The sequence below is a fragment of the Nannospalax galili genome, unplaced genomic scaffold, assembly GCF_000622305.1.
Source record: "Nannospalax galili isolate Female #2095 unplaced genomic scaffold, S.galili_v1.0 scaffold371, whole genome shotgun sequence".
Taxonomy (NCBI): Eukaryota; Metazoa; Chordata; class Mammalia; order Rodentia; family Spalacidae; genus Nannospalax; species Nannospalax galili.
The window spans coordinates 3,667,160-3,694,159 of NW_008331606.1; the positions used below are offsets into that span (position 1 = coordinate 3,667,160).

At 36.2% G+C, this 27,000-nt stretch overlaps 1 protein-coding gene across 1 annotated transcript in view; it reads left to right on the forward strand.

Moving 5' to 3' along the window:
• Stk26 (serine/threonine kinase 26) overlaps positions 1 to 25,930 on the forward strand; it is a 58,494-nt gene extending 32,564 nt beyond the window's left edge. The window contains exons 3-12 of the mRNA XM_008826738.2: positions 1,789 to 2,019; positions 10,745 to 10,801; positions 18,975 to 19,083; positions 19,173 to 19,330; positions 20,157 to 20,342; positions 21,920 to 22,068; positions 23,077 to 23,170; positions 23,847 to 23,909; positions 23,991 to 24,127; positions 25,404 to 25,930. Coding sequence (XP_008824960.1) covers positions 1,789 to 2,019; positions 10,745 to 10,801; positions 18,975 to 19,083; positions 19,173 to 19,330; positions 20,157 to 20,342; positions 21,920 to 22,068; positions 23,077 to 23,170; positions 23,847 to 23,909; positions 23,991 to 24,127; positions 25,404 to 25,428 — 1,209 coding nt within the window. The 3' untranslated portion in view covers positions 25,429 to 25,930. The remainder of the gene's footprint in view (positions 1 to 1,788; positions 2,020 to 10,744; positions 10,802 to 18,974; positions 19,084 to 19,172; positions 19,331 to 20,156; positions 20,343 to 21,919; positions 22,069 to 23,076; positions 23,171 to 23,846; positions 23,910 to 23,990; positions 24,128 to 25,403) is intronic.
• Positions 25,931 to 27,000: the final 1,070 nt, after the last annotated feature.

Below are 27,000 nucleotides of genomic sequence, written 5' to 3' on the forward strand. Positions count from 1 at the left end.
AAATTAAGTTGCCATTGCACCTGTTTTGCTTTATTAATACCCTCTACTTCTATCAATTTTGTAAAAAATGCTAATATCATTCATTTTATTGCCAAATAGTATTTCATTTGTATATATACCACATTTTCCTTATCCACTCTTTTTTTCATGGGTGCCTAGACTAATTCCATAGCTTAGTCATTGTGAGTGGTGCAGCAACATTCATAAGTGTATTAGGTGTCTCTTTGATATGCCAACTTAATTTCCTTCTGGAATATTTGCTCCAAAGTGAGATACCTGGAACAAATGGTAGATCTACTGTAGTTTGTTGAGAAGTTTCTCTACTAGTCTCCATAGTGGGTGTACTAATTTACATTCTCACTAACATTCCATAACAATTCCCTTTTCTCTACATCTGCACGTACATTTGCTGTTTTTTGCCTTATTGATGATAGGATGAGATCTCTTATTGTGTGCTTGATTTTTATTTCCCTGACACTTAATAATGTTGAATTTTTTATAGACTTTCTACAATTTGAACCTCTTTGAGAAAAATCTGATCACATTCTTTCCCACTTTGGAACTGGATTGTTTTTTGTCATTGAGACTTATTTTTTTAACTTTTACAAAAACCTTATTGAGAATTTCATACAAGTATATAAGGTGTTTTGAGACTTTTTAAAGTTCCTTCCTTATATAGTCTATATATTAGTCTGTCAGATGAATTAGCTGGCAAAATTTTTCTCAGATTCTATAGGTTGCCTTTTCATTGTGGTCATTGTTTCTTTAGCTGACAGAACTTTTTTTGTTCAATGTAGTAGGATTTCTCTATTTTTGCTTTTGTTTCCTGTGCTTTGAAAGTAAAGCTCTTAATGAATGTACAAAAATCGTATTTCGTCGTTGATGGTAGCTTAAGATACAGGGAGGTCTTCGAGCAGGCCTCACAGACAGCATATTTGCTCTGTGGGACCATTTAGGTAGGAGAACAGCTAAACCCATTCAGGCTGTACGATCAACTGTCCTTGCTGGCTGTTTGGTGTTGTAACTGTTCTAACACAACATATATGGAAAGTCAAAAAGGTTTGACTGTTATTTACAAAATCAAGAAATGATGGAGATGAAAATATTCTCTAATTTGATTGTTGCACAATGTACACAAATGTGTCAGATTATTGTATTGTACCCCCATAAATATGTACAACTAAAAATAATAGTAATAGCCATGCATAGTGGCACAAGCCTAAAATCCCACCTAATCAGATGGCTGAGGCAAGAGAATTGCAAATTCAAGGCCTGCCTGGCCTACTGAGCAAGTTCAAGGGTAGCCTGGGCAAGTTACTGAGACCTGTCTGAAAATTTAAAAATATTAAAAGAACTGTGTATATAGATGAGTGGTACAGTGCTTTCCTAGCATGCCCAAGGCCATGCATTCAATCCCTGTTAATATATATATATATATATATATATATATGGAGGATTATTGTCTTAATCTGATTTGTTTTCTTTGCTTCAGAAAGATTTGATTCAGGGCTGGAGAGATGGCTCAATGATTATGAGCACTGGCTGCTCTTGCAGAGGACCTGGGTTTGATTCCCAGCATCTAACATGGCAGCTAACAACTGTCCATAACTCCAGTTCCAGGAGATCCAACATCCTCTTCTGACCTCCACTGGCATTGCACAACACAAGTACACTTACATACATTCAGGCAATATACTCATACATATAAAATAAAAATAATAAAATATTTATTAAAAAAGATTTGATTCAAAACATTTGTGTTTTTTCTCCCTTCCCCTCTTCTCTTAGAATAATATAGCTGACCCAGAAGAGCTGTTCACAAAATTAGAGCGCATTGGAAAAGGCTCATTTGGAGAAGTTTTCAAAGGAATCGATAACCGTACTCAGCAAGTGGTTGCGATTAAAATCATTGACCTTGAGGAAGCCGAGGATGAAATAGAAGACATCCAGCAAGAAATAACTGTTTTGAGTCAGTGCGACAGCTCATATGTAACAAAATACTATGGGTCATATTTAAAGGTAATGTGCATGCCATATTATTTCACAAGGTATTTTTATTAGGTTTTGCTTTTTATTCTATTTTTGAAAGGCAATGTCTTAAGTTGGGAACTGGCATACTTTGCCTTCCAGGCAGAATCCAGTTCCATTTATGGTGTCAATTAAACTGTCGTTAGATTTAGCAACTTTATCTTGAATGCACCCCAGTGCTCAGCTCCACTCTTTTCCATAGCTAAACACTTGGTGAAATGGAAGAATCCAAATGTTACTGGTTGTTAATATATTCTTTGTCAGATAAAAGCAATACCCTGCATTTCCACACACTCTTCTCAATAGCCCAGTTTGTCTCAACCTTGGAATTGAGGGAGTATGTATGTCACTTGGGTCACTGAGTTATGATATTTATATACATATTTCTTTCTCGCCATGTTGTGAGCTCCTTGTTGACAAGCTGTTTATCTTAACCAGTCTTAGATTTTATATCACATAGTACAGCATATGGCTCATATTAAGCACATGATAAATACATTTGACCTTTACCATCCCCAATTGATTGGGTCCTCCTCCCACAATACTAAAATCTGTATGATCAAATCCTTTACATAAAATGGTGTAATATTTGCAGAGAAACTTTGGAACCCGTCGAGAAAGACGTGTTCCAACCTAACATGATATTCCAAGTGTATTCATTTAACCAGAATGATTCACAGGTGGATTCTCTAATAAATAAAACTTTTTTCTTGTTTTCAAAAAAACTAAAGTTTGTTTCCAACCTAGAATGAACCAAATTGTTATGGCAGTGACTGGGATCTGAGCTGTGGTTGGGTACATTGCCCAGGTGGAGTGGATCAACTCTATAGCTCCACCTTAAAGATGGCAGGGTACAGTCCATAGCACGGGCATGTATAGAAAAGACCTAGGCTCTCTTCAGATGGGAGCCCTGGTTTACTGTGGTGGTGACTGGACTGGCTGAGATACAGTGAACACACTGCTGCCATCAAGACAGTTCAGACTCCACAGCACTCGCTGTCCTTCAGTGACCACTGGGCTGGTGTGTGGAGCATGGGCACACACAGAGAAACCTTAGTTCCAGACACGTGTGAGCCAGCAGTCTGAATCAATGACTGTGGTAGTCAAGTGTAGGTGGATGCAAAACAGCTACAGAACCTGGGACTGGACTGTGGACCCTCAAGGGGCAGCAGTTAATCCAAGGACCAGGAGCTGTCATGGGTTGGGAGAGTGGAGGCTCCTTTCCCCAGTGCCTCAACAGCATCTGATTCATGAGGGAGGATTGTATTGCTTTGCTACCCAGTATGAGAAGACTGGATGTTGATCATCTCAGGGGTACCCAATGTCCATATCTTCTGAAACTGCCCACTGGGAACTATAATGGTTCCTAGTGCACGGTGTTGCCGATAGCCTCCGCCTTTCTTTGTTCCTAGCCATCTTTGAGCTTCACGGGTATGCCAGTTTCACCGCTGATTCAATCTGTGGGGATCCTGCGCCTTTTCCCCCACTGTGTTGCTGAAGCTAGGGCTCAGGAGCCCTTCTATGGTTATTTTGGTTTGTGAATATGTGTCCTCCCTTTCTCTGTCTCTCTCTGTCTCTCTGTCTCTCTCTGTCTCTCTGTCTCTCTCTCTCTCTCTCTCTGATGAAAACTAGTATCTTCTATGCCTCCATCTTGGTGATCTAGCTGCCATTGCTTTCTCGATCTTTATATAATTTCTGTTAGTTAATGCTTATTTAGAAAAATCATCAATTTCACTGCTTTTTCTTGGAAAGCTGACTTTTTTGTGATATTAAATGAGATGAACAGAAAAAAGAATTTACTGTAGAATGATCCATTAAACAGCCAGACAATGTGCTACACAACATATGCTGTAGCTACAGAAATGAACACTCCTTCCACAAAAGAGCACACAGTCCAGTATTGCAGAAAATGGTACAGATTTTACAAATACAGTTTATACAAGTTACAAAAAGAATGGGCTGCTGAGGGCCGCTCATTGATGGAGAGCTTGCCTGGCTAGCAAGTTTATCCCACTGGCTTCCATCCTCAGTACTGCGAAAAAATCAAACAGAAGCTACATATGAATAAGCGTAATAAACAAGTATTTACTTGTATCCTTTTCGTCAAGAGTAATAGGAAGAAATGGCCTCCTGGAAGAGGTGATGTGGCTGGTAATTCCTGGGTAATTTCAACATTTGCTTCTAGGTATTAGCTATTACTATATTTTATTATAATTCTTGGTTCTTTGGAGCATAATCATGTTTTCATATTCATGCCTGAAATAACTAATTCAGCAGGCCGTTTTCTTTTATAGAAATCTTCTGAGTGATTTTCAGTCTCAGTCCGTTTAGGTTCCCTCCCTAACTCCCACAGCAGTCCCGGGAATTTTCTCTTCCTATGTGTTTGTCTTCATTTTGGTTTGCTCTTCCTGGATTAAATACTAGTAATTCCAGATGCACTCTGGAGCAAACCTGAACCCTTACTATTTTTAGGCACCTACATCAGATAAACTATTTTTGATGACTTAAAATATTAAACAAACCCTATTTAAAAATGAGTTTTCTATATTTTTTTTAAATCAGTAATCATATGGTGTTGAACATTTTAGTAGTTGCTTTGAGTCTTTGTGTATTCCTAGAAATCTCGTGGAAAATTAGTTTCTCAAACTGCATCTGTGTGCTGTTTTTATTTGTAAGGTATCATATTTTAAAAATATTCCTTCAAACATAGCCAAATAGTATACTTATGTTAGTCATCCAGTAACTACTTAATCTTTAAATAAATACAAATTAATTTTTTATTTTGTCTCCCAAATTGATGGTAGAATGTATTCAGACAAGTCCATAGTGCAGAACTACTCTCTAAGATGTTTCTTCAAGGATAAAACTGAAATATTTAATCTCCTTTACCAATCACTGATAGAAGCCTTGGAAAATACTTTTTTGAGACAGGGTCTCCCTGTAGTCCCAGTGGCCTAGAACAGTCTATGTAGACCAGGCTGGCCTCAATCTCACAGACATCTGCCTGCCTCTACCTCCTGAGTGCTGGGATTAAAGGTGTGTGCCACTACACCTGAAAAGATTATTCTGAAAAATGTTTTGCTTCATGATAAAATTGTATAAATTCACAATTATAGATAAATGTATACACAGAAAACTGAAAAATATCCTGATTTTATAATATTATATTACTGATTTTGAATCACTTCCTTTTGTAGTCTCTCTCTCTCTCTCTCTCACTGTGCGTGTGTGTGTGTGTGTGTGTGTGTGTGTGTGCGCACGCGTGCCTGTGATAAGAATGAAACCCAGAGCCTTCTACATGGTTTGCAAGCACTAGTACTGAGTTAAATCCTAGTCCTAAATGTATAGTCCAGGGTGGCCTTGAACTCATAATCCTCCTTCCTTACTGTGTACAGCTTGTTGCTAACTGTGGTAGGTTGAGTCAATCATTTTCTGACATTAACCAGCTCATTATTTTCCATTTATATCAAATCTTAGTGTGATTTCACAAGCTGGCTTTTTTCTAAACAAAAATCACATGAAATATAACAGGGTTCTGTTTAAATCAGGCAACATAGTTCAAGGCTGAATCCTGTTAATACCATCAAGCTATGGCATTGTCAATTGATATACATACCTATGGGTGGCCCATCCTGGTATTTCAGATGGCAATGGATTTTGTGAGTTAGGTTGATTGAGCAGTGTAGGATATGGGTGTTTCTCAGGTTCCTTTACACAGGATATCATACAGAACCAAGACCTCACTATAAGCTGGAGTAAAAGGGTATTGTGTTTGAGAGAAAATTATATATTCTCTAAAACTGTGTGCAGTCGTAGTGATTTCCTTTAGACATGCAAAAATGTACTAGGTATTCATTTTGACTGAGCTCACTGTGTAACTTCGTTTTTAAAAACAAGAGTAAGAAACCAGGCAAACACATCGGTGTGACCACAGTGTTTTCCTTTCATTTTAGTTCACTGCAGATTTTCTTGACAAAGTTAGTCCTTATGAAGAGTGCGAAAGTAAGCAAACTCTTCTCTTCTGATCTTATAATAGCGGAAGAATCTTTATTAATCTTTAAATATTTTGTTAGTTCAATGTAAATCTTAAAATGAAGCTCACTTGGTTAAGAATAGAATTTGAATCATGCCTTTATTTGCTTCTGAAATTGCCTTTAGATTTCTGTTTATGTTAGGGAAACATGGCTCCACCCCGCACATGAATATATACCACAACAACCAGTATTTGTTTAAAAACTTGAATGACTGAAATAAAATATTCCAGAATAAAAATCTACAGTTTAGTGGCCTTCTAATTTTCACCCAATCTTTGCATGTGCCTACGTGTGTAGTATGTTTAGTATTCTGGAATATGCTTTTATTTGAAAATGAGTTTGATGTTTTCTTATAGAACCTAAAGGACATTTTTTCTCCTTTCTAAAATGTTTTCTTTCTCAAAATAAAAATAGCTTTAGACTTAGCATGATCCATTTCTAAGAAGCCCCATACTTCAACAAATACGCATTTATTGAATGCCTACTATGTGTGCACTTTTCTCATTCTGCATAATTTGCCTGGTCAGTCTCATCTATTTATATTCTTACAACTTCTAAATTCATGTCTCTGGCTCCAACCTCTCTCCTCAGGTATGTTATTTGAACTTGTCTCATATTACCTACTTATATTGAGATACATCAAATGCAGTAACACTAGAACTGTGGAGGTAGTGTTTGCACTAGGTCTTGAGTATGAGTATGATTTTGGTGGGCATTGTTTATGGACAAGGCATTCCCAATTGGGACAAAACAGTGAACAGGTAAAAGTGCCTAGCTATATTCTTCATATGTTTATCGCTAGCTTCCCCTGTAATTCTGTAGTCATTTGCGCTACATTTTAAAATTGTGATTAGCGTGTTTAAGTGTACAGTTTTTGGCATTAAATACAGTCATACTGTTGTTCAACCATCACCACCATCCATTTCCAGGATGTCTTTACCAACTGAAACTCTGTACCAGTGAACAATAACCCCGTATTTTGGTCTTCCTTGCCACCCACCATCCTCATTCCTATTTCTATGAACTTGACTACTCTAGGTACCTTAAACAATGGAATAAAAGGACATTTATCCTTTTCTTCTGACTTATTTTGATTATCCATGCAAGTGTATGTGGGCAGTGAGATGGCTATTGGATTTATAGACCAACAACTTGAGTCAATATGTATATAGTACAAACAATCCACTTCCATATATATAAATGAAATATATATATAGTGGGTATCTTAAGTACTTTTTGTATTAACAAATGAATTATAACTTTATAGTACAATTTCCCCCCACTTTGGCCAAGTGTCCGCTTTAGTAGCAAATAATTAGGAGCCATAGACTTCAAGGGATAACAGTTGATGCTTCAGACACTGTGATTTGATGACACTAAATTCTTCTCAGTAAATAGTACAACTCTCAAGTATTTATTTTATTTGCATTTATTTAGTTAGTTAGTGTGAGTGTATATGTATGTGTATGCATGGGTGTCATGGTGATCAGTTGGAGGGCAGAGGGTAAGCTGCAGGAGTCAGTTATGTCCTTCTACCATTGTGGGTCCTGGGGATCGAACTCAGGTCCTCAGGCTTGGAAACAAGCACCTTTATCCACTGAGTCGTCTCACTGGCCTCAGAGTTTATAGGTTCTGAATTCTTTATGGGTTCTGAATTTGAGGCTAGCCATTGACTCGACAAATAGATGTTAAAATTTCTCCTTCAAACCATTGTTGGAATGTGTGGATTCTTTTTTTAAGTGAAGTAGAGATTTTTCTACAAAGACTTCCTCTTCTTCCGTGTGCTGAGTTTATGGTTATGGTTTAGAGTCATACAGCTCTTTTGGAATTGTAAACCAGTATGTAGATACCATCTTAGCATTTTAAATTGTTTAAACAGCAAACCAAACACACTTTTATGCATTTGGCAACACCAAAGTCATTTTATCAGAAATAGAAAGTAGAAGCTTTCTGACCCCAAAATAATGTCTACACTGTTTGGGTTTCATTTATTTGTGATTGGTATTCTAATAGAGCCTTTGAGGCCTGCTGTGGAGAACGCACTGGCATGACGAATTTCTGTGGGTTCTCTCAGGCCTTTTATGCTCAGGCCCGCTAAGCAGGCATCTGAATGCCCAGAACACACTGTCCTGTGAGGTTTGTCTCTAGAAATGGAGACCTCTAAAGGAGGCAGCCAGAAAGACCTATGGAGTCTACTACTTGTCTCAAAGTTTCACTGAGCAACTTGCTTACTGGCAGGAAGTCTTATTTTCAGATGTAGAAATTACTTAATTGTGACTTTAACACCTCAGCAGTATGTACTGCTTTGTAAGGCCTCAGCTCAAGCTCTCCATGCATCCATTTGGGTGGCAGTTGGTAAGTTTCCATTTTAAAGCAGTACAAACAAAAAGGTACACAGTGATTTTTAACGTGAAAAATAAGTGCTTTCATTCAAGCTGAACAGCAAAACAGAAACGTATTCTATATGGCATTTTTCTTTTAAATGTTAGGTGTACGGGAAGTTCTTTGAGTTAATGTGGTAGATATACTACTTAATAAGAATGAATTTATGGCAAAAGAAAAAAATCTTTTTTAAAAAAATTTAATAATTTAGCTGAGCTATCCCTTCCCAGTTCTTAACTCTAAGACACATACAGCTTTCCACTACAATATTCAAGCTTTATTAAAGAATTTCCAAGAACAGCCTTTATAAAAGCTGTCCAAGAACAGGACATAGAACTGTGGCAGACATTAAAATGACAACAAGCAAATAAATAAATAAATAAATAAATAAATAAATAAATAAATATCACTATTTTCCAAGTGGGTCAATGGAATCAAAATGGAAGTCCATCTCTCACAATCACTGCCCGAAAGAGACAACACTTATTGGACACTAATGGAATATAGAAATCGTTTCTGCTACTTCAATATGCAGGAAGTTAAATATGCATGCTTCTTAATTCATAAGTCGTTATAAGACATATTTTTTCTTCTCTTAAAACCATGTATAAATAGGAGCTGGAGAGATGGCTCAGTGGCTAAGACTACTGGCTACTCTTGCAGAGGAACCATGTTCGAATCCCAGCACCACATAGCAGCTAACAACCATCCATAACTCCAGTTCCAGGAGATCCGACACTCTCTTCTGTTCTCCACGGGCACTGCACGACAGGGGTGCACTTACATACATGCAGGCATAACATGAATGCACATAAAAAAAAACCTGTAAAACTTTATCAGGTTCACAGTTGTCAGATTCTGAGTGCCTAATTTCCATACATGAATGAAAGTTATATGAATGATTCCTGGAGCTATTTTTTCCACTCCCCATTATTGTGGGCATTCATTTCTTCTTTCCTTGTGTAAGCATAGGACACTCAGTGCCTGCTTTCCTCATTTCAAGCTCGACTGTTATATCAGGGCAGAATGGGTGTCAAGATCAGTGGACAGAGTAACAAAGTCAAGAGAATGCTTCCTCTTGTATATCCCACATAGAAGCAGCATCAGAAAAGGAGTAACAGGGCTAGGGTTAGGGAGATGGCTCATCAGATAATGGCACATAACATGCAAATGTGAGGACCAGAGTTCGAATCCTCAGAATATACTCAAAAGCTGAATAAGTGCAGCTGGGCTATAATCCCAGCCTGCGGGATGCAGAGACAGGGAATCCCTGAAGCTAACTGGCCAGTCAGACTAGCCCAAATTCCTTGCTTCAATATGAAAGCTGGAAAGCAATTCAGGAAGAAATTCAATGTCATCCTTGGGCCTACACACACATTTGCACTCACATACACAATCACACACACATGAAAATAATGCGTGCATGTATACAGACCACATACACATATGAAAGAAAAGAGTTCCTTTCTGTCTTAAGCTGAGTTGTCCCTCCCCAGTTCGTAACTCTAAGACACATCCCAGCTTTCCACTACAATACCAACTCAACTGATTTTTCAACCTTTTCCATCTCATGAATACTGATTCATATCTCTGGAAGTCATTCCCTACCTTGATAAAGTCCCAGTCCTGTGGAAATTTTAATTTGAACTAAACACTATCCAGTGATTGTAGAGGATGAGGGCTTTCTCTTTTTGAGCTCATCATGAAGTTAATTTTATCTGGAGTTGTCATATTGAAATGCCTACTCCCTTTTTCAGGGAAGGGGGAACAGTATGTTTCCTGGATTCTATATGTGCACAAAAATATCTATTAATTTTAATTCATAAAGTTGTCAAATATATTAAAACAAATGAAAGCCACAAAATGAAATAATGCAAAATTTTAATATACTTGAACTCTAAAATTACATGTAAAAATTTCACATGTAACCACTTACCTCTTTATTTTTTAATGTAACTATAGTTCCTTTGAATATTATCATTCAAGGTAATAATTTAAAGTTTATTTTTCTATGTTTATTTTTCTAGGTTTTATAAAAATTCCTAACAGTTCAATAATTACAAATGATACTTATGTATCACATAGATTTTCAGGAAGACAGTTTCAGAACTTTATTCTTCACTTTGTAATTTTCTATAGAAGAGCAATCTATATTTGAGATTCCAAGTAACCACCTTTAAGCCTATAGTTTATAATCAGCAAGTTACTATGTAAGATTTACTATGTAAGAATTGACATTTTTTTCTAGTATACTATTATGTGCCAAGTATGTAACTATTACATTGTTTTGTCTTTTACAGGGTTCAAAACTATGGATAATAATGGAATACCTGGGTGGCGGCTCAGCACTGGATCTTGTGAGTATTTAAAAATAATTAAATATAACATTACGCACATGCATAAACATACTTTAACTTGTTGCTTACAGTTGATGTAAGCAGTAGGTTTGGGGAAAGCTCAGTCATTAGTCAATATGTTCAACTTTAACTCTTTTCAGGGCTTCTCTGATGGGCACAAATTATATTGTAAGTTTCGGCGTGTTGTTGAGAATCTGAGAATATATAAGAAATGCAAATATTTCAATAAAATAAAGTCTCCAAGCTTGGAGAAGCTGTGTGCCAATCACTGACAGTTTTGAGTATGACTGTTTTGTGCTTAGAGGTTGAAAAATATGTAATTGAGATAAACATCACTCACAGTAATTATGAACCAAAGGTTTGAGTCATTCAACATTTATCTTGATATTCGAACCCTCCAATATGGTGGCATTAGGAGGGAAACCTTTGGAAGATAATTAAGTCATGAGAATGGATCTTTTGGGAATGGCAGTAGTGTCCTTATCAAGTTGATCTCAGGATAAAAGGACCATCTGGAAGTGTGGAAGAGTGCTCTCAGAAGATAGAAGTCTCCTGGTGCCTTGATCTTAGATTTACCTGCCCCAAGAACTGAGAAATCAATGTTTGTTGTTTAAATCAGCCTGCCTATGCTAGTCTGTTAAGGCACCCTGAGGTAACTAGGACTGAATCTGTAGGATCATAACCCAATAGGCCTATGGAGATGGATTTCCACAGAGGTTTACTAACCCCTTGGTATGTCATTTGAAAATGTGATGGCATTTTTGGTTGTTAAAATGACTTAAAAGTGTTACTGCCTATTCAAGTTTGTTTCTCCATTGCTGTGACAAAACACTCTGACCAATATCACCTTGGGGAGGAAAGGGTTTATTTGGCTAACGTTTCCCAGGCCACAGTTCATCAGAGAGCCTAAGGTAGGAACTCAGGGCAGGAACCTGGAGGTAGGAACTGAGTACAGGCCATGGAGGAATACTATTTACTGACTTGCTCCCCAGGCTCATGCTCAGAGTGCTTTCTTATACAATACAGAACAACCTGCCCAGGGGTGGCCACAACCTGCCACAGTGGGCTGGGCCCTCCCACATCACTCAACAATCAAGAAAATACCTCACAGACATGGCCACAGGCCAGTCCAATGGAGGTAATTCCCCAGTTGAGGCTCCCTCTACCCACGTGTGTCAAGTTGGCATCTAAAGCTATCCAGCACACTGCTATTTTTTTGCACTTTATTATTTATCTACTTATCTTGGGAGAGCAAGGAGGCAGTACATATATCATGATGCACATGTGGAAGTCAGAGGACACCTTGTAGAAGCCTGTTCTCTCCTTCTACAATGTGTATTATGGGGGTAGAACTTAGGTCATCAGACTTGGTGACTGACACGTGCCTTCAGCCACTGCTCCATGTTACTGGCCCATTTTACTAGGAAGATATTACAGTGCAAAAATTCAGTAAGATGCCCAAAATTTCTATAAAGACATGTTCACATGCAGAATGCCTCTGAGAAACACTGATTGTTTTCCCTGTATTAGTGTGATTGCTCCAAAGTTGATTTCTCCCACACACACACACTTAGAAATCTTTATTTAAAATGCAATATTAATTACAAGCCACAACTTCTTATAGACTGACCACTAGATGTACATATGGCAGTCTGAGTTTCTACAGCTGATTCTACTCAACTAAGTCTGTGATTATGTACCACACATAGACTCCCTGGCCTTGAGGGTCCTTCGACATAAAGAACTTACCTTAAATTGTTTCCAAGTTCTCTTTCATCTTTAATATTATGAGACATTTTTGGTGTTTTACTTGTTTTGTTTTGTTTTTAAGGCACAGGCTTGCCCACAACACTTAACTCCTCTGCCTTGGCCTCCTGGGTTTTTTAATGTGTGTAAGATGTATGTGTGTGTGTGTGTGTGTGTGTGTGTGTGTGTGTGTTTGTGTTGGCATGCATGTGCCATGGTGCATGAAGAGAGGTCAAAGACAATCTCAGCTGTCATAACCTCTCACTTGTTATGAAACAGAATCTCTCATTGGTCATCATGGCATATGCCAGGTTCAGTGACCCAGGCACTTCTGGACATTTTCTTTTTCTACCTCCCATCTCACTGTAGGTGTGCTGAGATTACAGATGTGGGTTCTGGGGATCAGAACTCTGGTCCTGATGTTCGCACAGCATCCACTTTAAACACTGGGCTGTCTCCCCAGCTCAATTATTTGCGTGCTTCTGCCCTTGCAATTATAATGCCTAATGTTTCTCAGAAAAATAGTTCTGGGTCATCAGGTAAGACTGTAATCCTTATATTTTAAGTGGAAATGATTTTTTCCTAACTGAAAGTGATTATCCTTTTAACTTTTCATACATATATATTGTACATTGAACGTATTCCCCTCCATATCTCCTACCCTCCCTTTTCGTGGCCCTTCTCCTTCCATTAGTCTTCTGTGTTGCCCTAGACAGTTTTACTTCTATTTTCATGTCATATGATTTTTATGTAATTTTTATAAAATCAAGGAACCACAAATGAGAGAAAGGATATGGTATGTGCCCTTCTGAGGTTGGCTTAATCCACTTAATAAGACTATCTCCAGTTGCATTCATTTTTACTGCAAGTAATATAACTTCATTCTTCTTTATTTCTAACAAAAACCTTCCATTGTGTACATATACCATTTTTCTGTATTCATTCCTCTGTTGTTGGACAACTAGGTTGGTTCCACAACCTAGCTGTTGTGAATAGTGCTGCAATAAACATTGATGTGCAAGTAGCTCTATGATATGTTGACCTTGGGGTCCTTTGGGTAAATAACCAGGCCTGGTAGAGCTGGCTCCTATGGAAGATATATTTTCAGTGTTTTGGGAAACTTCCATACTAAATTTCATAGTAGCTGTATCAGCTCACACTGACACCAGCAGTATATAAGGGTTCCTGTTTGTACACACGCTTTAATTTGTTTTCTTAGTGACTCATTCTGACTGGAATTAAGATAAAATCTCAATATACTTCATTTAAAAAGATTTATTTTTATGTGTCTGAGTATTTTGTCTGCATGGATATGCACCATATGTAGGTCTAGTACCTGTAGAAGACAGAAGAGGGTGTTGTACTGGAGCTGGAGATACAGATGGTTGTAAGCTGTTTTGTTGCTAGGAACTAAGCCTGTGTCTTCAGCAAGAGTAACAAGTAGTCTTAACAGCTAAGTCATCTCTATAGCCCCATATCTCAATATAGTTTTGGTTTATATTTCTCTGATGGTTAGTGAGATTGAACATTGGCCATCTGTACTTCTTTTAGGAACTGTCTATTAATTTCATGAGTCCATTTATTGATTGAGTTGTTTGAATATTCCTATTCAGATTTTTTAGTTCTTTGTATATTTTAGAAAGTAATCCTCTGTCAGATGTATAGCTAGCAAAGATGTTTTTCCATTCTATAGGCCATTTCTTTATTCAGTTAACTCTTTCCTTTGTTGTACCAAGACTTTTAATTAGATGAGTCCCCATTTGTCAGTTGCGGGCCTTATTTTTTGAGTGACCAAGTCCTATTTAGAAAGTCCTTGCCAATGCCTATATCTTGAAATACTCCCTGCTTTTCCCTCCAGCAGTTTCATGGTTCTGTGTCTTCCATTAAAGTCTTTGATCTATTTGGATTTGATTTTTTCTGTGTGCACGGTTAGATATAGGGATCTAGTTTCATATTCTTTATGTGTATATCCAGTTTTTCCCAGTACCACTTGTTGAAACGTCTGTCTTTTCTCCAATGTGGTTTTTGGCACGTTTGTAAAAAAATTGGGTTGCTTTAGCTGCATGTGTTTGTATCTAAGTTTTTCATTCTATTCCATCCATTTATGTGTTTGTTTCTGTGCCAGTTCCATGCTATATTTATTACGATATCTCTGTAGTAGCACTTGAAATCAGATACGATGATATCTCCAGCATTATGTTTTTGCTCAGGATTGCTTTGGCCTTATGGGGCCTTTTGTATTTCCATATGAAGTTTAAGATAATTCCATTTCTATGATGAATGGCATTAAAATTTTCATGAGGATTGCATTGGATCTATAGCTTGCCTTTAGTGAGATAGCTATTTTCACAAAATTAATTCTTCCAATGCATAACCATGCCAGGTCTTCCATTTTCTAGTGTTTTCAGTTCCTTTCTTCAATATTTAAAAAAATTCACTGTACATTTCTTTCACTTCCTTGGTTAGGTTTATTTTAAGGCATTTTATGTTTTTGAGGCAATTTTGAATGGTATTATTTCTCTAATTTTGTTCTCAGTGTGTTCATTATTGGTATATATGAAGGGTATTGCTTTTGTATGTTAATTCTATATCCTTCCAAGAAAGTGATTATTTCGAAAAGATCTTTGCCCTGAATTCCAGTGACTTAAAATTTCGGATACTGTTATGACCAGAAAGGGGTCTAAGACACTCACTGCCTTTCCTTTAGGCAGAACCACACTTGAACTATTCCAAAGGAATGGAATTTAAACTTGAAAGAAAGCCTCATTGACTTCTGGGAATTCATTTCAGTTTAATCAGTTGGCCAGTTTGGTAATTCTTCCTTGTGTATAATCTGTAGTTTGAGTTCATTTTTTTTATTTCTCTCTCTTTTCTGCTGATACTTTTTTTTAATGTCATGATCTTTCAAGCATATGGAGTCAGGCTCCATTCTCTTTTTGAACTTAAATGATCTTATTTGATCTTATTTCTGTATTACAGGGTCTTGCAATTTCTCCACTATGCTGCTTCCACACTTAAATACTGAGAGCCCTTTACGAATTTATCAGTTACTTTATCTGGTCCCATAAGGTACTCATGTCTTTTTCATTTTACCAGGACTGGGAAAGCTAGGATCACTAATAACTAAGTTAGTCATTGACCGCTAGCATAATCTCAGCTAACAGGCCTAATCCGTATCCCTTACTAATATGTTGGTCCATTTTATAAAATCTCTGACTAAAACTTATGTTGTTAATCTCATGTTGCCATTCTGATCGTTACCTAATAAAACAAATGGGAATTAACATAAATTCAGTGAATTTATATGAATTAATATGTTGGCAGCACAACATTGGATAGAAGTCTAGTGACTTAGATCTTAATCCTAGTTTGTCTACTGGCTGATTGACTAATTTTGAGCATGTTGGTCTCTTTGTGACTTAATTTCTTCAAATGCTAAATGAAGAAAATGGATTAGAAATGTCTAGTTCTGCTTTTCTAGCTTTAAAAATGTAGTGGTGCTGTGATTTAATGATAGACTTCAGTTAACTAGACTTCAGAAGGATAGAAAATACTGAGAAATTATGTTACTCCCTTTCCAGTATAGTCATGTACAAATGAATTCAATCATCTTAGAAATCTAAGACACAATGTGTTGTGGATTAAGAAGAGAAAACAAGAGAGATGCCAAACATAGTATCTCTTAATTGAAAGTGGCACCTGACTAACTGAATAACATGAGGTTATGACGTTCAGTTTGTGTCAATGCTGTATAGTGTTTGCCTCAAGAGTTTCATTCTTGGAACAGCATTTTTTGCAGAATAGACTTTGACCATATTGCTTATGACTTTATTGAATTTATTATACCCTTTTTTGTGAAAGAATTACAGTATTTTACACAGACATATAGTCAGATAAATAGGATAAAGTATGAGCACCAGGGAAAATAATTGGAAACAGCATGCTACTTATTAAAGAAGGCATACTGTAGCATGCTGCCTTAGGGACTGGTGGAAAGTGACAAGAATTTAGGAAAAAGCTATATGCCACAAGTGCATGTCTTTAAAACAGCGTTTGTCCCTCTTTTGTTTATCCTTACTTCAAAACTGGGGCAAATTATATAAGGCAAGTATATTGCCTTAAGGCAGAGGTTTTAACTAGTAGAAACTGTGCAAGGTCTTCAAACATTACAGAGAAATTTCAGTTGTATACTCCAAAGAATGTAGGCCAAAACCTTGACATTATCTTTCCTAAGGTTGTATCTGAAATCTAAAAAAAAAAACCAAAACAAAACCTACGCAAAACAAACAAAAATCCCTCTTATAGTTCATCTGTGCTAGGTTCCTTCTCTTTCCAACATCTTTTGTTTTCCTTTTCTCATCACTACCAGCGTGCCAGGGGAAACATAGGCCACAATGTTGGGACAGTTTGCAATATGGTACTGGGCCAGAAAAATTCACCTGCACCCATATCCATTACTTCCTATCCATTTCTTGGCCACATTTTCCTTCCCAACCCCTTTCATTATCTAGTTGAAATTTTCCTTTGAATTTCCAAAAAAACCTAAAGTACACTAGATAAGCCAACAAATCCTTAAGACCTTCTTTATTGTTTCTACTTACATCTTTTGAATTTTCTATATTAGGTAGTAAAGTGAGTTATCCATTTTACACTTAGAACACCTTATATGGCTCTTGACCAATTTCTTAAATAACCAAGAGTATGCCTCCTCTAGCCCTGCCAATGTTTTACAAACAGGTACTAAATATCAGTCTTAAGTAATACGACTTCAGTTATTTCGTAGTTCCACAGGAATTCATTGCCAACCATCAATAAAATAATGTCTCATTTTCACCTTTAGAATGACGCAAATCACTAACATTTAGACAGAAAAAAATTGATGTGGAAGTTGATAGATTTGAAAGTAAATAGATAATGTTACCTAGGAAAGGAATCTATTGAATTACACACATCCCTGGAGTATACTATATACCCAGACCACAGCTAATACTAAACTGTGAAACCAAAGTACAGGGACTATTTTAAGCTGCTAAATTTCAACATGAAAGTGCCCTTTATTCAGCATAAATATGGCATTCATGGAAAGATGAAAAACACAGGGTGCCAAAGAGCTGTGAATCCCTCCCAGTGTGAGGCAGAGCGGGCAATGTTTGATTCTCACCGCCTCTTCCCTCCTTCCAGCAAACAGAACCAACCATACCTCAGCTCTGACTTTTGATTCCCACCCTTTCCTGTAATAATATTGTACAGTCTACTGTTTGTGCTTTATGAGGTACCAGAATTTTAAAATAACCATTTATTTTAAAGAGAGATTTTTGGATATTCCATTACAAGTTCTTCTCAAACCTAATGATTGCTTTCCTTGTATTCCACTTGGAACTATTGGCTTTGGTACAGGGATGGGGAAAAAGGGAAGTGTGTTACATTTATTTGAAAAATATTATTCTTCATGATTTGAATTTTTTACAATGAAAGTCTGAATAGTTTATTTATTATATTCCTTGCTGAATTTAAATGTTGAGTCTCAAAAAATTTCCTTGCATTATTAAAACATATAAATGCTGACAATTATGTTATAATCCTATTGGATCAAATACTTGCTATGGAACTCTTACAGTGTGTCTGATCTAAAAACCAGTTCAACGTTAATATTTAATAACTTTAATAGAAAATGTCAGAATTCACATAGCATTTCTTTTTGCATTCTCATTCTGCATATTCATTGAACATGATACAGTGTTACGTGAGGACATTTTCATCCAAATATATAAATTATACACTGAGCACACTCACTTTTCCCTCTTCCTGTTATTCCGACTTGTTCCCCAGACAGTTTCTTTACTTCAGTGCCTGATTTCTTTTTTCACATCTGAAAACAACATAGCTAGTTCTATTATTATATACACATGTTTGTTAATTCTTGGATGTAAATTTCAGACTCAAAATTTGGGACTAGTATCCAGGAAAATAAATAATTTATTTGTTTGTTTGTTTTGAAAGCACTGTATCATGTAGCCAAGGCTCTTGCACAGCCCAGACTAGTTTCAAACTTTCTATGTACCCACAGATGAACTTTAAATTCTGTATCCATATATGAAGTACTAGAATGACAGGCATATGCTACTACATGCTATATGTGGGTGGGATAGATCAAACCCAAGGCTTTGCTCATGTTGGGCATCTACTCTACTTACCAAGCTACCTTCCCAGTCTGAAAATTCATCGTTTTAAAAACCTATTCAGCTATTTGACATAATTCCTTTACTATCTTCCCTCCCTTTTCATTTTATTTCCTCATTTGTCCAAATATTGCTTTAAAAAGCCGTTTCATATATCTAAGTGAGTCCCATGTTTCAGACATCAATTTTCAACTTGACTTTTACAAACTTTTAAAAGCCTGTGAATGTGCATGTGTTTTCTCCTTAAGCTGCGTGCTGGTCCATTTGATGAGTTCCAGATTGCCACCATGCTGAAGGAGATTTTGAAAGGTCTGGACTATCTACATTCAGAAAAGAAAATTCATCGAGACATTAAAGGTATACAAAAGTTTCATACAAATTTGAGAAAAAAAAAGATGCATTTGGGGGAAACTGAGAGATATTCATTTTTTTTATTTGCCTCCTAGCTGCCAATGTCTTGCTTTCAGAACAAGGAGATGTTAAACTTGCTGACTTTGGAGTTGCTGGCCAGCTGACAGATACACAAATTAAAAGAAACACCTTTGTGGGAACTCCATTTTGGATGGCTCCTGAAGTTATTCAGCAGTCAGCTTATGACTCTAAAGTAAAGTATTACCTATACAAACTGAATAAATTTAATATGGCATGCTATCCTAGTTAATAAGCTTTTTGATTTTTTTCTTCCTTTGCCTGTGCTTAAAGAAAACTTACATCATATTTTGCTTCTTAATCATAAATCCCCCTCATATTGGCAGTATTTGGGCCCTGTTATTTTCACTGGTTTTTCATCCCACTTGGAATAAAATTTAAGAGTCCTTACAGTGATCTATAAGGCTCCATATGATCTGGCCATTGTCTCTCCAGCTTCATCTAACACTGACATCTGTAACTCTCTCTGCTTCATCCACAGTAACCTCATTGTTCATTAAACAAGTACCTTCTGACCATAGGACCTTTTTTCTTATCTTTCCCTTTGTCTGGAATAGCCTTCTTCTCAATTAGGTCTTTTCTTAAAAAACATCCCCTGCACAGAGATGGCTTTCCTAACCATCCTGCATAAACTTGGAGCCCCTTTCCCCCTCTTTATTCATCATTCCCTTATTTTGCTTTATTATTTTCCTCTACAGCTTAGGATCATCTGGCATGATGTTGCTTCTTTATCCATCCCTCTTTCTAGAATGTAAGCCCCTCTGAGCAAGGATTTATGTCTGGCTTATTTAGCACTCAGATGCTTGTTACAAAGTATGCAATTTAAATTTTAATTAGTTAATTCCATTAATAAAAATACTACTGTACTCCACATTTCATAAGAGACTTTAATACTACATGACCATTACCTCTTACACAGGTTTTTTTTTTTTTTTGGCTGTATCTTTGAATGGAGTTTCAAGGTGATGTACATTTGTTGTTGTTGCTTCTCTTACTTTTAGGCTGACATTTGGTCTTTGGGAATTACTGCTATTGAACTTGCCAAGGGAGAGCCACCTAATTCTGACATGCATCCAATGAGAGTTCTGTTTCTTATTCCAAAAAACAATCCTCCAACTCTTGTTGGAGACTTTACTAAGTCTTTCAAGGAGTTTATTGATGCTTGCTTGAATAAAGATCCATCGTTTGTAAGTATACGTTGTATTACCACTATTTATTTTCTATTATTACATCTACTTATAACAAAGGTAGCTTTTCCTGCAGTGGAGAATACAATGCCTATGAAAATGATCTGAGATTCATCTAGAAGGCTGGTTTTTCCTTCTTAATTCCTAATTCCGTTCAGTTCTTAATCAGATCCTTGGTCCCCTTCTTCTCAGTCCCCAGCTACTTGATTATTTCCTATTTGAAGAAGAAAATTTTGAGAAATACAATTCATTTTATATTATTTAATTATGAAAGTACACATGTACCTATTTATAATGATTTCAATGTAATATTTTAATTAATTCTTTGAGAATTTCATTTAGTGTATTTTGATCATATTCATCATAATGATTTAACTGCGTTTTCATTTTTCTTGAGTATTGTGTTTGTGTCTAACAATTTTTGTTTATTGTTTAAAAACTCCAGCTTTAAGTTGCAGACTTTTGCTGGTTTAGTGAGCTCCTCTTATTTAGTTGGTAAATTTTATTATAGTTCTTTAACTGGTGTTAAAATAAAGCTGCTTTGTGACTCCTGGATACTAGAAATATAAAGGAACTGTATAAAATTGATACAGCCTTTTATGGTAATAATAAACATTCTAATATTAATAGCATGCTGAAAGGAACATATTCTTCACAGCAGCTGGTATTTACATTTATATACAATAGAAATTGATATTTTATAGAAAAGGGTATATGAAGATATGGACAGACAAATTTAGGGGGTCATAAGATACATGCAGATGATATCAAAATTACAGTCTTCCTTGTTTCCATGATGTTCTAGTTTGCCTTCAATTGCTGTGACAAAATACCCTGACCAATACCAACTTGGGGAGGAAAGGGTTTATTTGTCTTACATCTCCCAGGTCGCACGCAGTTCATCAGGGAGCCCAAGGTAGGAACTCACGGCAGGAACCCAGAGGCAGGAGCTAGAGCACAGGCCATGGAGGAAAGCTGCTTACTGGCTTGCTTCCCCGCCCCTGCTCAGCCTGCTTTCTTATGCATTATAGAACAACCTGCCCAGGGGTGGTACTGCCAACAGTGGGCTGGGCCTTCCCACATCACTCAAAAATCAAGAAAAAAACCCTCACAGACATGGCCACAGGCCAGTCCAATGGAGGCAATTCCCCAATTGAGGCTCCCTCTACCAAGGTGTGTCAAGTTGACAACTAAAGCTATTTAACACACATGGTTTCTTAAATTTACAGTAAAAGTAATAAAAGTGTTCTAAAGTGTTGCTTTGAAATGTTTTTGAATGTTTACTTTCTAACTCCTAATATTTTTGTACAGGCTTTACCTGCAACTATGCTGATAGGTATCTTGCCTCCTGTCTTTTGAGCTTTAACAAATTCAGATGCCAGAATAGTGAATTTAATACGGTTACCTTGAGCCACTTCAAAAATAGAATTGTGTGCTTTCCTATTGCATTTTAATTGTCCTCGTGTCTATAGGCATGGTTTTACAGATTTCAGTTTTATAATTTGAATATTTTTCCCACCTATGGCAATCATAAAGAGTTTGAAAAGAGTTATCCATTCTTCATTTTTTTGTCTTAGCGTCCTACAGCTAAAGAACTTCTGAAACACAAATTCATTGTAAAAAATTCAAAGAAGACTTCTTATCTGACTGAACTGATTGATCGTTTTAAGAGATGGAAAGCTGAAGGACACAGTGATGATGAATCTGATTCCGAGGGCTCTGACTCGTATGTACAAATCATTGAAATTTTTATGTATGTAGCCCATTTTCATGTGCTCTGTCTTTTCGCAGTGATCTAGTGTGCTTGCTCTAGCATAAGCTATAAATCACATTCTGAGGACTCACCTCAGAAACTGTGAAATTCCTTTTCAATCAGCCTGTAGAGTACAATGAATTCGGAAACATGCTTTTCTTTGGAAGTGAAAAGCTCTTCTTTTAAATAGTCTTGGTCTAACCCCTAGTGGATACTTGAGTATATTACAAAATTTGGGAGTAAGATTTGAATAAAGGTGTTATTTTAGTTTGCAAGAAGTAACAGGGAATTATACTTTTTCATACTCTGATGGCAACTCTACAGGACGGATATCTTGACTCTTCCTACCTCTCGGCCTTACACCACACTATGATCAGACTGCTCTGTTTAACTATTCATCTGTTTTTTAAAAGTTTTATTCCTTAAAAATTAGGTTTTTTTAATGGCAGTATTTTTGTTAATAGTTCTAAGTACCTATCATAATCTTGAGTAGGAGAGTCTACAGACTTCAGCAAGACTTTCTCTTCCAGTAGGTAGAGTTACACAAAGGCAACAACTGATTTCTTCAGACAATCCTCTCAGGCTCCTGCGTTATGAGAAATTGCCCAACATTGGCAATGGATAAAATATATCAGATGTTTGTGACCAATCTAAGGCTTTACTCCCCATGAAAATTGCTTGATGGAGCTTTAAAACACGAGCCCTGCTGTTAGAAATTGTGATTTGGTCATTGGAGGGTGGCAGTGTTGATATATGCAGGCCACCACACGGGATTCTGATGATCACTTAAAGCCAAGAAACATCGCCTTTCTTGAGTAAAATAGTGAATGCACCTGAAACTGACATCAAATGCCATGTCATACTGTGAATTTTTTAACACTGGGATAATTATCTCTTCAGATTCTTCTTGCATTGATTTGGAGGGTTTCCCCTGCTGAATTACTTAGCAGTTAATAAAGGCATCTTTGGCAATCTCTTTAGGGAATCCACCAGCAGGGAAGATAATACTCATCCTGAATGGAGTTTCACCACTGTGCGAAAGAAGCCTGATCCAAAGAAACTACAGAATGGGGCGGTATGCATATGGAAATAGTCACTTTACTTATTCTTTTATTTAGCATATAAGGCAACAGACTTTATCATATCACTTTCATACATTTGTCATTATACTTTATTTTCATTTAATCACTGCTTCCTCACAAATTTTTTAAAATAAGTTTTTATTGAATTTTTTGTGTATTTCATACACAACATCTTAGTCTCTATACCCTCTTCCCCATTGGCACCTCCCATAGCCCCACCACCACCGGATTTCATGTATCCTGTCATTTGTGTTAAGACCTATCTAGTGAAGTTAGTGTCCCCAGACGTCCCTCAGTGCAAGTTATCACTGGGGTCTAGTCAGCCTATCTAGAGTCACTCCCTTAAAGAAGATCATAGACTTTTAAAATTGTGTGATGAGATTATAATGCACAAAGTTTTGAGAAGTTAATACTGGCATGCCTGTCTACCTCACTATATATGGTATGCTTTGTTTATTATTAATTATGACCTAATTAAGAAAATGGAAAAGATTCAAGTGGCCATTGATATTTTTATATGTATTATAATCCTAGAAGCACAGGGACTGGTCTTATCTTGAGTCTTTTCAAGGGGGGGGATTCAAATTGGTTCACATTTTCTATCAAATAACTGAAAACCATGAGCAAGTATTTTAACTTTTGTGTATAATCTATATTATTTATTCAAAGGAGCAAGATCTTGTGCAAACCTTGAGCTGTTTGTCTATGATAATCACACCTGCATTTGCTGAAGTAAGTCCAGGTTATTTAGCTTCTGATATCTATTTTAAATGGCAGAGTATTTTAAATGTTAAATCTATCACTCTTTTTCAGCTTAAGCAGCAGGATGAGAATAATGCAAGCAGAAACCAGGCGATCGAGGAGCTTGAGAAAAGTATTGCTGTTGCCGAAGCTGCTTGTCCTGGCATCACAGACAAAATGGTGAAGAAATTAATTGAAAAATTTCAAAAGTAAGTTTGAAGTTTATTTTTAAAAATTATGTTGACATTTTGGATAATCCTTTACAATTCAAGTATAATATTCTTTAAAGTAAAATATACTTAAAATCGGTTTTGTTTCTTGCTTATATTAAACACTCTTTTAAAGAGTGTTCATGTATATGTGTGTGATAGACAAATATGCTGTGGGCACATGTATATGGGAGTGAGCTAGCCCACCTATGGGAATGTGTAGGCAAGAAGTCAATCTTGGATATCTATCACTCTCTACCTTAGTTTATGAGACAAGAGTTTCTCATTGCCCTTTCACTTAGACTACCTGGCCAGTGATGCTTTGGGATTTACCTGTCTCCCCTATAGTGCTGAGGTTACAGGGGCTCAGCCACAACTGACTTTTACATGGGTTCTAGGAATCCGAACTCAGGTCCTCATGTGTGAACAGCAAGTACTTTACCCGCTGAGACATCTCCCCATTTCAGTATTAGCTTTTGGAATTATGTTTAGACATGGCAAGGTAGCTTTCCACTAAATGAAATAACCTGGTTTTTTTTTTTCCTTTTTCTTTACTGGGATGACTGTAGACAAAAATATGTTCTTATTTGGGCACACGTAACATTATTTAGGCATATTTTCATTCTTGCCAGTACTCTTGGCATTTGCAGAAACATCACTATAATAATTTCCAGTCATAAAGATCCCACATTTGAACCCAAATGAAAAGTTGAGGAAAGGATTTTAGGCAGAGACTCTCCCTCCACACAATTATAAGCCCTTCTGTTTGGCTTAAGTATTAGTTTGATTTTGTTCAAAAAACATGATTTTAAAATTCATTTCTTAAACAAGACTTTCATATGCATACATACATATTCATTCATTAGTGTAAGCAGATTCTACAGTGATGATACAGATTTTAACTTTAAAACCATCATGACTGTTCTCATAGAAACTGTAGATTTCTTTGTATTCATGATGCCAACTGGGCTAAGGTAGCACAAAATACATGGCTTATCAAATCACTCAATTATCTTTCCATGTAATAACACTTACTTGTCTCAGAAGGTAAAGCACTCTTAACATCCTTTATAGTCTAATAGGAAACTACCACCAATTGCAAGTTGTGAAATCAAATGCAAAGGAGACTTTTGAACTTTTTTATGTTTTAACATCTATATGCGATTCAATGGAAAGAATTTATCTCTCTTATTAAATCACTTCATTCATTGTAGATTTCATATGAGAAGTATCAACCGGTATGATTACATATTGATGTAAACTTTTAATTTTATAGGTGTTCTGCAGATGAATCCTCTTAAGAAATTTGTTACTGTCATTGGTTTCTGTTTCATACGGATCCAAAGAATCCCACCAAAGCTATGTCAAGCTTAACAGTGCTTAACTCATGAGCTCCATGTGCCTTTTGGATCTTTGCAACATTGAAGATGTAGAAGAAGCTGTTCAACCATTTTGTGATGGTGGTTATCATTTTGTATTTTACAAAGATTATTTTGTAAGGAATAATTTTAATACTATAGTTTCACCTGTATTGTAGTAAATGTTGAGATACAGTTTTTGATTTTAGGTATCATTGTTTCTTAAGTTACTAGAATGAATACCATTTGGTTTTTAATCTTTAGTTAACTGTACACTCATGAAACATACAGGTATTTGAAAGCTATCCTAAATATTCAACTTTTGTAAATCATCAAGCTCCGAAAAGCATTCTTTTGTTTATGCAAGCATCTTCCAAAAACGGCTGTCTGTAGGGAGGTAGAAATATGTTATGCCCTCTTAAAAGTTTTTTTAAATAAGCTCTTGGAAATAAAACCTAGAAAAGTATTGACTCTTCTACCAAGATATTAGGAATTCCAGGCAGCTCAGTGATTATGACATTTAAGAACCTTTTGTTTGAAGCATTTCCAAGCAACATGTAGCAGCAGAGGTACTTTTGGTGTCTAGCCTCTCTTTCAGATGGAAGAAGCAATTAACCCATATTTAATGTGATTAAACATTTACAGCAACATCATTTAGCCAAGTACGGGGTTTTGGCTATACTGGAGGACTTAGTCTGCCTTCATTCTTTAAACCTTCAGCTCAAATCACATATTATATGTTTGGATTTAGAAAGTGTTAAAAATCCTTATTGTCATGTTATTCAATACCTGATCCACTGGCATGAATATAACTTGACACCAGCATCTTTTTGTCATGACAATACATTGTCTGATAAACTATTTATACATTTTCCTTCCTACTTCTCATTTCATAAGCATGGTGTGTTCATTTTTGAAAAGATATTCAAATGAGCATTTTCTAGCTCATATGAAAATAACCCCTAGTACAGGACAGTTTCTCTTCATGCAAAGGTAAAATGGACTGTACAGTTAATTTTCACTTCTATTTATGGTACTGTTCAGCAGGTGATATTCCTTTTCTTTGAGTCCACTATATCTATTATGCCTGCCTAAGTGCTCAATTGGGGCTGTATTTTTGTAGTTGTAGCATTATTGATATTAATTAGTTTTGACAGTTAAGGTTTTATTTGTATCTGCACAAATCATTTTTTAATACCTGAATAATTGCCAAATAGTAAAAGAAATATGTTGTACAAATGAAGAGTACAGTTTTTGTTGAAATGGCCATTACATTCCATTTTTAAAAATACACTTGAGAAAGTTGAAATATCATAGGCCAAGAAAACGCTTGTCCTTGGTGTCTATACTGTAGCAGATACTTCTGATTAATTGTATTTTGAAGTAATGGCTCAGTTAAATTTTTCATCTGCCTTGTAACTGAAATTCAATTACAGTTTGTTATCCACAGAATTCTACAAATAATTTTGGAATGTGTACGATTGATTAAATTCATATTTTTGTAAAAATAAAAAT